Source organism: Oryza glaberrima, chromosome 12 (genome assembly GCF_000147395.1).
Source record: "Oryza glaberrima chromosome 12, OglaRS2, whole genome shotgun sequence".
NCBI lineage: Eukaryota > Viridiplantae > Streptophyta > Magnoliopsida > Poales > Poaceae > Oryza > Oryza glaberrima.
In genome coordinates, this window is record NC_068337.1 from 16,712,910 (window position 1) to 16,728,641 (window position 15,732).

The 15,732-nt window shown below is 38.4% G+C and overlaps 1 protein-coding gene and 1 pseudogene across 1 annotated transcript; both read left to right on the forward strand.

The window, feature by feature from the left end:
* The first annotated feature begins 291 nt into the window (after window positions 1-291).
* On the forward strand, window positions 292-789 carry LOC127756964 (uncharacterized). Its single transcript, XM_052282357.1, has 3 exons — window positions 292-527; window positions 607-709; window positions 781-789. Exons 1-3 carry the CDS (start codon window positions 292-294, stop codon window positions 787-789), a joined length of 348 nt encoding a protein of 115 aa, XP_052138317.1.
* Window positions 790-7,028: 6,239 nt separating this feature from the next.
* Window positions 7,029-9,543, forward strand: LOC127756211 (uncharacterized; annotated as a pseudogene).
* Window positions 9,544-15,732: the final 6,189 nt, after the last annotated feature.

A 15,732-nucleotide genomic window follows, 5' to 3' on the forward strand; every position in this document is an offset into this window, starting at 1 on the left:
ATTTCCTCCTGGATTCTTCACTGTTATGGTTCACTTAGTCGTCCATTTAGCTACTGAATGTAAGATTGCTGGGCCAGTTTGCTATCGATGGATGTACTTTATTGAAAGGTACTAAAAATATATTAGCATACAATTTATAATATTTCTCATATGTCATATGATACAATACTAACTTACTAGTTTTGTGCCTTGTGTGTATATTACAGGTACCTGGGTAAATTGAAGTCGTATGTTCGCAACAAAGCGCGTCCAGAAGGTTCAATTGCAGAATCATATTTGGCAGATGAGTGCATGGCATTTTGTTCGCGATACTTGGAAGGTTTCCCTACCAAGCATAACATACCATCAAGGAATAATGACAAACCAGATCAATTTGAGACTCCCATGAGTAGGCAAGAATCCACTTTGTTTCCTTCAGTAGGAAAACCATTGGGAAAACCATCGGCGTACTCCTTAACTGATAGAGAGAAATTGCAAGCACATAGATATGTGCTATACAACTGTGATGCTGTAGTGCCATATCTGAAGTACATATTGTCCTAACATAGCCTTTTTTTTATGTGTTGTAAGTGTTTTGCTTCAAATTTATGTTTATTTGTTTTGCAGAGAACATGCTGCTGATTTGCAAAGGAAGAAACGCAAAAGGCTAACTCCAAAAAACATTGAGAACATGCAAAATGAACAATTCCCTGATTGGTTCAGAGATCATGTAAGTCTCAAAATTTAGGTTTCTCTTTTTCAAATATGAGTACAACTAATACATCTTTTGGTTTGGTGTAGATCTTGTAGTTGGAGAATCAAAGAGGTATCGATAGTATTGATGAGGATATTAGATGGCTGGCACGTGGACCAATTGAGGTAGCAAAACGACATAGAGCATTCAATACCCGTGGGTATAGGTTCAGATCAAAGCGTTATGACAGGGTGACTCAAAACAGTGGAGTTGTTGTGACTGCAAAAACATCGCGCTACACGTCCGCCAGTGATATTAACCATGTCCTTGGTGATATCATGTATTACGGAAGGATACTTGATATAATTGAGTTAGACTACTATTGAAATTTCTCAGTTGTGTTGTTTAAATGTGAATGGGTCGATGTAACTAAAGGAAAAGGAATGAAAATAGATAAGTTTGGCTGCACACTTGTGAATTTCTCAAATAAAATTCATACCGGTGAAAAGATTGAGCATGAGCCCTTTGTATTTGCAAATCAAGTCGACCAAGTGTTTTACATTGAAGACCATTTAAATCCAGGGTGGTCTATTGTAAGGAAGATGAAACCCAGAGATGTATTTGAACTGGGCGAAGAATGGAATGATGTGGAATGCGAACCATACCATGTCAGTAATCTTGGGGAGCTATTTGACAGTACACATGATGGTCAGACATGGATTCGAAGAGATATAGAAGGAACAACTGTCGATAACATGGTAACTAATTAAAGGTGAGGTTATGAAGGTTTTTCACTATCTATCTGTCCATTATCAATGATTTCCTTATACTGTTTATATCTTCACTTGGGGAGCACTTTATTTTTATGGCAGTAATTTTGGATGGAGATTTACTGCGATGAAGGCTTCTTCACCACAATAGCTTTTCTGGGTGAAAATGTCATTCGTATATTTCCTTGGATTGTCTAAGTGATTAAGCCAGATCGATTCAACTTTTTATTTGCATACATAAGTCCTGTAATAATTTTCTACATTAGTTATATACAGAATTGGTGGTTAGATCTTATTTTTAAATATCCAGGATATCATATTGTTTATATGATGAGAAAAAGGAATGGGCGTTTATAATTGTGTTCTGTTATTCCATTTCCACCTATATAAATACCTAAAGAAAACTACTTACGTTGTCAATGGCACCTAACGTGAATAAGTAAGTCGAACGGACAACTCCAACATGAAGTGGACATAGCCTGGTGGTACATGGCTTCTTCAGCCGTATCGAAGACTGTAGTTCAAATCCTAACAAATATGCCAGCCTAGATTTTTTTTTTCTAGGGGCGATTCCTAATTTTTTTCCCTATCCTTCTTAGCTGGCCAGATAACGAGAATTTTTGAACTTTTTATTTTAATTTTAAAATTAAACTGATCGAAAACTTTTTTTTCAATATAAATATTTTTGGCCACACCAACTATTATTTTAGGACAAAATATGTTACGTCTGGATTTGATCATGTCTGGATTTGATCGTGCGATCAGTATGGACCGAGACGACAACGAAAAAACATGTGGTTTTTCGGTCGTGCTAACATAAATTAAATAACAATTATTTAAAGAAAAATTATTTTACATCCTGATTTTATACGGCTTGTTCAGACCGGGTCGACAGCGAAAAAACAAGTGGTTTATCAGTCTTGCAAACATAATTTAAATAACTATTATTTTATGACCAAAAATATTTTACGTCTCAATTTCATGCGGTCTGTCCAGACTAGGTCGACAACGAAATAGCATGTGCCTTTTCGGTCGTGCTAACAGAATTTAAATTTCCATCTTATATAAATACCTGGAGAAGTCTATTTACATTCTCAATTGCAGCTAACGCGAAAAAATAAATAAAGGGGGACATAGCCTAGTGGTACTTAGCTTCTTCTACTGCTACTGTATTGACAACTCCAGTTCGAGAACTAGCAATTGCATAATTTTTTCATTTCTTCTCTAGAGGCAATTCCTAAAAACTTTTTCCTCTCCTTGAACGGGAAAAAAAATTCTGTTGCCCCAGAAATTTTTTAATTTTTTGAACTTTTTTATTTTAAAATTTTAAAAATAAACCATTCAAAAACTTATTTTCAGAATATCCGGATTTCATCCAGTCTGTCCGGACCGGGTCGACAACGAAAAACATGTGTTTTTGTCATGCTATGATAAATTAACTAACTACTATTTTAAGACAAAAAAAATATTTTACGTACAGATTTCATACGGTCTGTCCGGATCGTGTCGACAATGAAAAAACACGTGGTTTTTTGTTGTCCTAAAAAATTAAATCACTGTTATTTAATTATATATATTTTGCATGTGGTCTGTCCGAAACGGGTCGACAATGAAATAACAAGTGATTTTTTAGTCGTGCTAACATTTTTTAAATAACTATATTTTAAGACCAAAAATATATTGCATCTCTTTTCCATGCGGTCTGTCCGGACCAGGTCGACAATGAAATAACACATGATTTTTTTGTCGTGCTAACATTTTTAATTAACTATATTTTAAGACCTAAAATATATTATGCCACTTTTTCATGCAGTCTATCCAGACCAGGTCGACAACAGAAAAACACGTGTCTTTTCGGTCGTTCTAATATAAATTAAATAACTACTATTTTAAGACCAAAAATATGTAACGTCCGAATTTCATCCTGTCTGTTCGGACCGGGTCAACAACAAAAAAACACGTGTTTTTTGTTGTTCTATCATAAATTAACTAACTACTATTTTAACACAAATTTTACGTCCAGATTTCATACGGTCTGTCCGGACTGGGTCGACGACAAAAAAACACGTGGTTTTTCGGTTCTGCTAAAAAATATTAAATCACTGTTATTTAATTATATATATTTTTTCATGCGATCTGTCCGGACCGGGTCGACAATGAAAAACACGTGTTTTTTATTGTGCTAACATTTTTTAAATAACTATATTTTAGGACCAAAAATATATTACATGTCTTTTTCATGCGGTCTGTCCGGACCGGATTGGCAATGGAAAAGCACGTGTCTTTTCGGTCGTGCTTAGATAAATTAAATAACTACTATGTTAAGACCAAAATATGTTACTTCCGAATTTCATCCAATCTATCCGGACTGGGCCAACAATGAAAAAACACTTGTTTTTTGGTTGTGCTAAAAAAGTTAAATCACTGTTATTTAATTATATATAATTTTTCATGCGGTCTGTCCGGACAAGATCGACAATGAAATAACACGTGATTTTTTGATCGTGCTAATATAATTTAAATAACTAGTTTGACGGACAAATCAACCCCAAATCGATCTGAATTTAGCAATTTATGCCTCTCCGAAAATTATTTTCTTCTCCCTCCACTCTTTCCCTCCTTTTTTTTTTTTTTTGCTCCCGCAATTTTTTTCTCAGTTTTCTTTTTTTTGCCGCCAACTTTTTTTTTTTGCCCCACCTTCCCCATCGAGAAAAGCAAGCCAACTGCCCCTAAAAATCTCTTTCCTCTATCCTGACTCCCTGAGTAAATCTCTTTCCTCTGTTGTGGGATTCCTCTCTCCTACGAACTCTCCCGTCGTTCTATGGTTCTCCTCGTCTTCATCAGTGTTGATCTGTAGGTAAGATGCCGGGCGCTTTAATGACCCACAGCCCCAAGCAGGCGCTCCTAGATCTTCCACCGCTCCGCTCTGCCGGCTGCTGTACCAGCCATCGCTGCTGCCACACCTTCCTGCCGATTAACAGCCACGAGCAGGCGACCCCCATGCCCCATGGATGACGTAGGGCATGCGGCGGGCCGGAGACGCCCCCAGCCGATGTGCCGGGTGACCGGGGCACTGCAATTGATGCGGGTTATACCTCCCGACACCAGCTGTCCACTTCGCTCTGCTCCACGCCGCGCGGCTAGTGGCAATGTTTCCAAGCCCCGGAATCTCTGCCTCCCTCTGCACATCTTACTACCTCTCTGAGTCGCCAAATTGCAATGGAGGCTAATTCCCTTCCAGTACTACAATACTTGCCAATTTGATGTGTTGTATTTTCAGGTTTGGAGTCAGATGCACTCACCGTCCATAGCTGAAGGAGCCTGGTCTACGTACGGCTAGGCTTCACACAACTGTAAGCAATACAATATGTGATCTAGTTTTACCTTGCAGCCAATTAAATTTTGTTATTTCTACCCATTACTTGTTTCAAATTGTTGGCCTATAAAATGGACAAATGAATTAGTGAGTATGACAAACAGATCCATATTATAGCATTACTTTTGGGACAGCAGTACTCTGTTGTTCTTCAAAAACAAACCCAAAATGGCTCAGGGTATAATCAATTCTGAAATTATTCTTTCTGAAACTATGTACAGCACAGTCCTACTTCTGAAATGAGAATGATATACTTTCGATGCCATAAATGACAGATAGGTTATTTTTGGGTGCAAGAGATATGGCAAGGAGTAGAAGAAGACGTATTGTTCAGAGCAATGAGGAATATTTGTCAGAGGAACAGACTGAAGAAGAAAATACCCTTCCACAGCTTGCCACACCATCTGAACAAGAAACTGTATGTGATGATTCTAGAGAAGGCAATGAAGACACTGATGACGATTTTGATATCAATGATGGAGAAGGCAATGAAGACACTAATGACGATGTTGATATTGATGATGAAGGCAATGAAGATACTGATGTTGATATTAATGTTCAAGGTAACTGCTAAGTTTAACAGTCCTAATGGTAAGAAATAATGACATTATTACTCGTATCCCTGATTACTAAGGAGCACTTTTGTATTTGCAATTTAACACCGAACAGTTGAAAATGGAGCACCTGAAACACGTGGCAAGACAAAACTGAAAGATGTTTGGAACCTTCCGAAAGGGCTTAGAATTGTGGTTCAATGCAATGATCTCAATCAGGCGGTAGGGGAAGAAGCTGGAATTTTGGGTAAATTTCTTGGAATGATAGCTAGGAATGGTAGTCTGTGTAGCTTAGGCTACACAGATATGTAATAGGAAAGAGAGAGAAAAATACAAATGAACTAAAAGTTAAAAAGGACATACTTAAGCAAGTAAAGGTAATTCCTTTTCAGATCAACATTTTTGCTAACTTCTTGTATTATGTTATGCATATCCCCATATGGCCATATGAGTTTCTGTGTTGCTATATGTAGATGAGATTCCTTTATGCTCCTCGGATGGAAGAGTTCATATTAAAAAAAATTGGAGAAAGATGGCGGCAATATAAAGCAAAACTAAAAGATTTGTATTTTGATGTGAATGAGACTAAGGGAGCTAATTGCAACAATGTCCCAGAAGGTGTGCTTTCTGACCAGTGGATTGCTCTTGTCAATCATTGGATGAACGAGAAATCGAAGGTACATGTACCATATTCATTTCTGTAATGGTCTTACAAATTAGAACTCTGTACTAAACAAAACAATGCAATATTCTTTTTTGATTGCTAACTCTACCAGACCATAACAGAGAATAAGTGAGCAGAATAAGAAAAACTGCCAAAAGAAGAAGGCAATTCACACAGCAGGGACAGAGTTTTGCTCGCACAAGAGAAGAGATGGTAAAACATGTCTTGAATAGTATTCATCTATTTCCATTTCAAGCATGTATAGCTACTGTTAGGACTTTACTGATTTGGTCATGTGTTCCATAGAGACAAAAAGATCCTGCAAAGAAGAACCCACATAGAGCTGTTGTTTATGTCCACACACACAAGCGCAAAAGTGACAAGAATATAAATGGGCATGTGGTATACTATTAACACTCAACCATAGATATTTTTCAGTTATTCTCAGATGTTGTTTTATTCGTATTAATTTTTCATATGTTTAGGATAATTTGAAGAGACTTATAGCTGAACAACCAGCTTTAGCGGATGCTAGTAAAGGAAAGATTGCTTGGAAAGGAGATGCATCGAACCAAATACTACAAGATGACAAGCCTGGGCGTGTGCATGGTCTTGGACTAGTTCCAAAGCCTAAACAAGTGCTTGATGTGCCAACTTCCCGACGTTTGCAGAATATAAATCTTACTACAGTGGAGGATAACTCCAGTGAAGATGTAATGGCTATTAGACTGCAGATGGAAAAGTTAGAATGCCATGTTGAGAATAATGATGCTGAACTTTTACAATTAAAAGAGAATGCAACCAAGTTGGAAAAGGCACAAAAGAATCAGGTGAATTTAAGGGAGTTGAGTCTTAAAAAAATTATATGAGCTTGTGTGTGACCCAATGAATGCATCTAACTTACCTAATTGAAGTTGCAGGGAGGTTTAGATGGAGCGTCTACAAACAAAAAAGCTATTTTTAATGACGTACCTAATTCAAAAAGGAGGGTATGTATCTTTATGGAAGAAATATCATAACATTTTCTGCATTATCTCATAAACTGTGGTATAGATCACTGTTCATTTTCTGTTATGGACAGAGTGTATGGTGACAACCCCTCGCAAGAAATTTGTATGTTTGAGGAGGGAAACATTATGGATCAGCAGGACAACAGTTTGATGGTAATGTGATATAGCACCATCTTATAACTGGGAATAGCTATGTTTTTTTACTTGGGAATAGCATTTATTTTCTCTCTTTTACAATAGAATACACAAAGCTATGTGCACGATGAGAATTTGCAACCACCAACCAAGCATTCTACTGTTTACAAGGTCCTTGCCTTTGCATTTAAAATATTATTATATATGTATTCACTATTATTTACATAGCATTCATTATAACCATATGCCTTCTTTTACTCTAGAATACACAGTCTTTGGGCCAGAGTCACAGTGGGAAGCAAAGGAAGATTACTTCCTATGCAAACAAGGTTAATTTTCACTTTTTTATTAATTGGAGTGCATGATGTCAGAGTAAACAAATAATTGGAACATTATAGTTTGTGCCAATTTTATGACCTATTCCATTGCAGTGCAAAGGAAATTTGGACCAGAATGAGCTTATGCAACCAGGGAAGAGTATTTCTAGTGCATACAAGGTAAGTTGATTAAGTTCTCTCTTTATCCTTTCAAACTCAATGCCATAGTCAATAAGTGTTTGAAAGTAGCTTAATTTCGATATATAAATGTATATATAGATTTGTAAAATTTATTTGTTACCTTCCACTGTAGAACAATAAACCTGACAACCAGGACAACTATATGGTGAATGCACACAAAGTTACAAGTACACACAAGGTTATTTTTTCATCACTTTAAGTCACCATGTCTACAGATATAAGCTCTTTGAAACTATAACACACATGATTTACTAGTTATAATAATTGTATTGCAGAACAAAGAGAACCTTACCCGCAAGCTTGTTAGACCAAGCCTAAACAAGTATAGTACTGCTTCTAAGGTTAGTCTAATTGTTTCAAGTTCAAAATGCAATTTCTATTTATTGAACACTACACAACAACTAAAATAGCGCACACAGCATGTTGGTTTTTACTGTAAATTCTCTCTATTTTTTCAGAAACGGCAATGCAACACAATGGACTTTTTAACTGACAATTCAACAGTGGTAAACCTTGCTAACATATTAGTCTAAATAGTTTAATAAAATCTGGTCTTAATGTCCTTTTATTTTCCACTGTGATAGAAAGTGTATGGTGACGGTCCCTTGCAAGAAATTTGTCATGTTGAGCAGGAAAACATTGTGATGGTAATATACATAAATTTCATTGTTTTATACATGGGAATAGTTGCACTATTTTGTAACTGGGAATATATGCTCTCTTTGACAACAGAATTCACAAAGCCATGTTCAAGATGAGGATAAGACACCACCAACCAAGCATGCTACTACACACAAGGTCCTTGTCTTTCAATTTATATTTTTATTCTGAACTCACCATGGTTGCATCCTATTATATGGTTATCATGGATACATAGCATTATATTATTTGGTACTGTTTGTAACTAACTATGAATGTTTACTATAGTTCATGACAATGTGATGTATTCTTTTATTCTAGAACAAACGAACCTTTAGCCTAAATGACCATGGGAAACAGATGGAGATTATTTGTGCCAAGGTTAGTTTTCACTTCTTATTGAGTTCAAAAGTTATTTGATAGAAAAGTTTGAAAGTAAAATTTCTTAATATATATAATTTTAGCACTGATTTGTTGCCCTCCCCTATAGAACAAGAAACCTGACAATCAGGACAGCCATATGGTACATGCACATAAAGTTGGTGGTGCATACAAGGTTGTTTTTTTATTCACCATGTTTACAAATATCAGTCCATTCAAACTATAACATGCATGATTCACTAGTATTATGATTGAATTGGAGAACAATAATTGGCTCTGTTTGGTCTTTCTTTCTTTCTATCTTGTGGTTAAATTGCAAACCATGATCCAACTTTTTTTTATAGAAACAACAGTGCAGCAAAATGGACTTTATCACTGACAATTCAATGGAGGTATTTTACTATGGAATTATTTATGATACTTGAATTTCTTAAAGTACATTGATAATATTGATGGATGTATTTATGCACTTTAGGTTGGAACTAAAGTATTCTTAAAAAGTTGGAAAAATCGGAATACAAACGTGGCTCTTGCCACTATTATAAGCTGTGATCCAATACGCAGAGTTGGAGGTGTTGAGCTAGGAAATGAATTTTTAATGGTTCATGTCGATCTTGCATTGGCAAAATCCGAAGATTTGATTAGGCCATACAAAGGCTACAAAATTGTTGGTCATATTGTAGGACTTGAAATTGCGTGGCCTGCAATTTTTGTATGTTCCTATCTCTTACTTCTTACTTCGGAGATGTGCTTTTCGTCTTCATAATGGTATATTAATGCTTATATATTTTTTCTATTATAGGTTGACAAGATAAATGGGTGAAGATGTGGGGGAAATTTCGTGACTGCCAGTACGCAACTAGGTCACCTGTACATGTCACGGAATGATGATGGCTGCAAGGTGGAGAATGGGGGCCACAAGATGTGTTTTTTTTATATACTTTAGATTATATTTTCTGCATTAATGTTCTAAACAAAGGTTTAATGCCATGAATTATGCTGATGATTGTCTATGTAATGCAAAATACTATATTTAATATATAATCGATTATCATGATTGATTGGACTATTGTCACTTGTGCATGCTTTGAGTTCATGGGTCTCTTGCCCGACAAAATAATTGGTCAAAGGCCACCTACAGTGGATAGCTCAAATTACAATATTTGTACATGTTGCAGCAACTTGATTATATCCATTGCTAAGATTATATAAAACTGTTCATCTCTCAAGGGAACAACATATATAAGTATTGCTGAAACCTATTAAAATTGTTGCTAAGTAGCAACGCTTATTTCCACTTGTTATCAACGGTTGTCTATGTGTTGTAATTGATCCTAGCAACGGCAGCATAGGCAACACATATTAAATGCGTTGGTGCAGACCCTAGCAATACTTATAGAGACTTTTAGCAATACATATATATGTATTGCTAAAGGGGTTCCTCTTGTAGTGCTGTCTGTATCTGCTGTAGACGCTTGTAATTAGTTTTGGATTTTAACCCTTAAGGGCGTCTCATGAGTCATGACTTCCCAGTTTTGACAACCTACTGCAAATGTTGTGTCATCTTTCTTTTTGTTTCTGCTTTGATGTTAATAAAATTGGTTGGCCAACCTTTCAGCAAATAAATGTCTGATACCCTAGAATTATTTCTGTGAGGATCATGGACGGGAAATTTCTTGTCCCAAAGGCAAAAGAAATTCTCTATCTCTGCAGATGCGCAAATGATTGCTCACTTTGGATATATGATACAAGGGATCTTCAGAGTAGTTGCCCAGAGTTAAGTACAAATATGGAATGCACTTGGCGAACATGGATTAATGGCATGAGAAATTCTGGAGGTTGATGAATCAATGATGGTAACTACTCCAGAGTTTCATTGCCTAGCCCCCTAAACATTTTTTTCCAATTTACAAGGAAAGCCTTTAGTAATTCAATAATCCATCTTCTAGTAGTACATATATATGTATGACCTAACCTCCCCCCCCCCCCCCCCCCCGTCGTCCACGCGCGGATGACCCGGGGGCGAAACCCTCGTTCCCCCACCGCCGCCACCGGAAACCGCGCGGCACGCCGGGATGGTGGCAGCAGGGCCACACCCCCCACGGCTGTGCCCCATCTCGGCGCGAGGAGGCGGACTGGCACGTGGGGCAAGCCGCGCAGCGGCGCGGCTTGGGGTCATGTCTCGGGCATCGCCTGCGGCCGTATCCGGCCCTCCACGGCTGGATCCGACGCCGCCGCGGCCGGATTTGACAGCCGGAGGAGACGGCGCGGCGGAGGCGAGCGGCTCGTGGCAAGGGCGGGCAATAGAGCAGACGAGGCCGGCACGGGCGTGCAGGCGGTGGTGCGACCGGCGAGGCGCGGCGCATGCAGCTGGTAGTAGAGACCGGCGTGTGCTGGAGGAAGGAGGCGGGCACACCGGCAGCGGAGGTCGGCACGGCACGAGGAGGTGTGGTCGGTGACAACGGAAGCCAGTACGGTGCAAGAAGGCGCGGCTGGTGGTGGTAGCGGCTTGCCGACTGTCCGGTGCCGCGAGTGGGAGGCCTGCGTGGAGGCACGTGGAGGCTGGCCGGCGAGGGGCGTCGGTGCAGTGGTGTACACGCGCTGACAGTGAAGGGTCAGTGGTTGGAGCAATGGAGAACAGCTTTCGATCAGCAGGAGGTGGACAACGGGTGAAAACACAGCCCGACCTTGGCCGGGCCGACAACGGTGGTGTTCGAGTGCCACTCCCCTCTTGAGGGCGTTGTCATGCCGTCTCACCACCTCTAGTGTGGCTGCCGGATGAAAGCCCAGTCTCAGTTCTCTTGGAGACCTTGACGGACGGCGGCGGCGGTGCTTTCGTCGCTTCTCTTTTTAAAGACATTGTCTAGGCACCTCTTGCCGAAACCTCCCAAGCAATTGGTGCAACCTCGCTCTAGATTCATATCCTCTTGTGTCGGCTTCCTAGCTTCCGCAAGTTAGCCGTCGGAGGGCCTAGGGGGAGAGCAGTTCCATTCTTCTGTCTCACCCTCTCTTCCTCAATCCCGAAGATTTGGATAGAGCGGGGTTTTGTGTCGGTTGTAAGGGTCGAGTTTTGGGCGATCTCGGCTGTGTTCCGTTGTTGGCTTAGCGGCGGTCGGTCACGCTTAGCGGAAGCCGGTCCGGTGCTAGCCTTCTCCTGGGTCTGTGTGTTGGCACTGTCGGTGTGTGGGTGGTTGTATACTATTTCGTTTTCCTGGTTACGAGTTATGACCTCCCGGGATTGTAATCTTGTAATTTTTTTCTACTCTAATAGAACTTCGCACTCGTTAAAACAAACCCTTTTAGCATTATAGATACAAGCCGGCCAGCCCACAAACCCATTTAGCGGTTGTTTTCAAGGACCTGCCTATGAGTTGGCATGCATCCTTATTTTAGCATGCATGCAGCAGCTCTTGCCACCACACCAACACATTCTAACTATAGCAACTAGCAAGAACTAGGCATCCAACAAAGACTTTGGAACAGGAAGGAGGAGAGAGAGAGATCGAAGTTTCATGGTGTACACTACATTGTGATACACCCCTAGGTGTAGTGGCATGGATCATTATCTAAAACCAAATTAGCATATAATGCGATATGGATAGGAGGCATAAAGGAATATGTGAACTTGTGAAGAAATGATCTCATCACTGTACTCAGACAAATCTCTTAGGAGGCTCCACACCAACCTGAAGTCTCCCAAGTCAGTACAGATTGTTTCTCTCTGACCACTGATAGAAACCAAGTTCTCGCACAGCATGCCACATCATTACAGACTCATTTGCTGCTCTGACTCTTGAAAATCTTCAGCTGAATGATGATGCAGCTAGATGCTTTTCGACGCATGAATATTCAGAAGTCAGCACATATACACATGTACATGTTCGCTAGCAGTATAGATGAATAAGAATGTATTGCAGTTAGAGTTTAGTCCAACAACATATGTGGAGTGGAGCTTTACCACCTGCATGAAGCAATATTTCTTAGAGTGAATACATGAGGCAAATTTTTCTCCTCCATTTTCATTCTTTGTCTTTTAAACTATTTTGGATCGCATTTGTAATATTTCGGATAATGACACTATGTCTTCTCCATAAAGGATAAATATGTGATGACGTTGGTGCAGACACATGCTTCACCATATTTGCACAAATGCGAGGACTTCCTCACCGACACGAATTTAAAGCATTTGAAGAGCTAGATAATAGATATCCGTAGAACGCATTGCAATGAATCGCATCAACTTTTTGCAACCAAATATAGAAACTTGAAACGGACAAGCAATAAGAATGGAGGAACAGAAAAGAGAGAAAATCACAGGGTCTCAGGTGGTCTATCATGCAGGATCAGTAACAATGTGATCTGATAGTCATATATAGTCCAAATTTTTGTGTTTACGGCCTTCATTCATGATTTTCTTATCAAGTCCCTCCGCGAAATAATACAGATGCTGACCAGATTTTTTGACGCAACATGTTTTTGTGCTTGTAGATTTCATCAAAACTTTGGTAAGTCAACATGGAAACCAAATTAACACGTTAAAGCTAGTACTCTCCACATTTGATTGTCAGTTGTCACAGTTCAAATGTTTGCAAAAGGGAGAGGTTAATCATTCACATATGTCAAAAATGACATATTTCCCATGTGTACGTGTAACGGACTCAAAATTTCAGGATTTTTTTTTTTTGCGAAATATTTTAAGTCATGCTTTTGTCGATTCTTACGTTGGAGCAATCTTGCATTTAACCTTTTCTTTTATCTTGGATCTAAAACTTTATTTGCAACGTTAATCGTTCTCTTTTAAATTTTACAAAACCTCTCCATTTATTTTATTTAAATCCCTAACATTGGCTCTAAATTATATTTCCTTTGAATCCATTCCCGAACATCTCCAACATCCACAAATACCCTTTTGATCTCACCCAACTATCTCCAGAGCACATGAAATATCATTCTCCGACATCTCTGGAGTACATAAAATATTAATTCCTATATTTCCCCCCAAAATCTTCACTTCCCCTTCAACCAAAATATGCTACCATCCATTATGTGGTCAAGTTTCTATTTTGATCACACCACCTATATAATCTATATGGCTTGATCACATCCTTGGCACAAAGAACAATATTATCACAAATACTTGAGTGATTGCTCTTGAGCTAAGAAACCCATTTTCAATTCCTTTATTCAAAAATCCAAATCTCCTTTAGCCTATTATCGAACCATCAAAAATCCATGCTAAATATTTTGGGGCTAAAGTCCTATTTGTTTTTCCCCCATCTATTTTAATCATTTGTATTTCTTTCCCTTCCTATTCAACCATTTCAATTTTAAAATTTTAAAATATTAGAGAAAATCTTTTGTGACAAGTTTTATATCCGGTTCTTATTTGAGTTCTATAAGATTGGAGCATCTTTATTTTTAGCCTTTTCAAAATTTACATCTCAAAATAAATATCTTTGGTTTTATTTTAATTAATTAAGATTAAGATAATGCTTGTTTCGCCAAGCTTAGGCCTATTGATCAATCTAGCAACGATTTGACACATGCATGAAACAATTGAAAAGTTGCAGAAAAGCTAAGAGCTATGATTGGTGCAATAATAAACTCTCAAAGAAATTGTGTTATGTATATGAATCCCCTATTACAGAGCAAAAGCAAGATACTTGAATAAGAAATATTAAATGCAGTATGGAGGTGAGGTTTTAAGGGTACGGAAGCAAAAATTACTCAACATGTAGTAAATACTTTTATTGTGATGCTTAGATCACTCACTCGGATAGAGCGAAGTAGAGTTAAAAAAGAATGAGCAACTACATCAACTCTTAATGGATCTTGATAGTAGAACAAGCTGTCAAGAATTGTTGTCTAGAGAAATGTTCATTTGTGTACGTATCGGGCTATTTCTAGGCACAAAATAAAAATTCCACCACCAAAAGCATTGGGCCACACCATCAACTCTTTTTGCTAAATGCATTAACTAAAGTACCTCAAGGTTAATACATTAGAAGAAATATGCATCCACCAACCACCTGTTCACGTAAAGTGCGACAATAAAGTATGACACTTTTGTAACTCTTCTATACTTCCTTGAGTATATATGCAACTGTTTACTCCACCACAATGAATCATTGTAAGAAGTCATAGCAACTAAGAGGTGATACATACAGCAAAAAGGAAGGGAGGTGAAGAAAGAATATGAAGGAGTTTTAGGAAGAGGAAGCATGAGGAAGAAAGTGAACACCTGTTGTGATGTTCTTACATTGTCATTGACACATATGAGGACATTATTTGAGTAACCTACTCTAGTGAGGGTTTTTAACTTCCTATGGTGGTTTTGTGCGTAGCAGTACATGCTAACTGATAGCTATGATATGAAGCTTAGTGGTCGACCATACTTGCAGAGTTGACATCTCCAACAAACACATATTACAATTCAAACATCAAATGCAACAAATTTGTCACCACGCTAGTGTCTCCAAAACTTATGTTTGACTTTCATGAAACAAAATGAATATTTATCATTAAGCGTATTCAACCATAAAGAGAGACTGTTATCATATTACTTCGCTCTGATACTGTTCATAAGAAGGATAAGAGGGCTTAATTTCCATGTTACATGGATGAAACACAATCGCTCCCATGTCTGCAATTTTGGCACTCCATCACCAAATGATACATAATCACATCACAACCACTTCACATGCAATTGGCATGTGCCTAGTAGAGAATTATGGAGTCTTAAATTTATATGCTCCATATCAACTCATATGAATATGCTCAATGGACATCAAATTTATATGGAGTAAATTACATCTTTGATCCTAGTTTTGTTACCTATATTACACAATAGACTAGATGCTAGCATATCTTTTCACTTTAGTCCAAATGTCGTTGTCACCCAAACTTTCACCGTACCATGTACTAGTGACCCACATACCAACGAGGAAGTTTCTCTCTCCATCTCTATGATCTATTTGGTCTCCACCAATAAGCGTGGAGCGCATCGATTAGC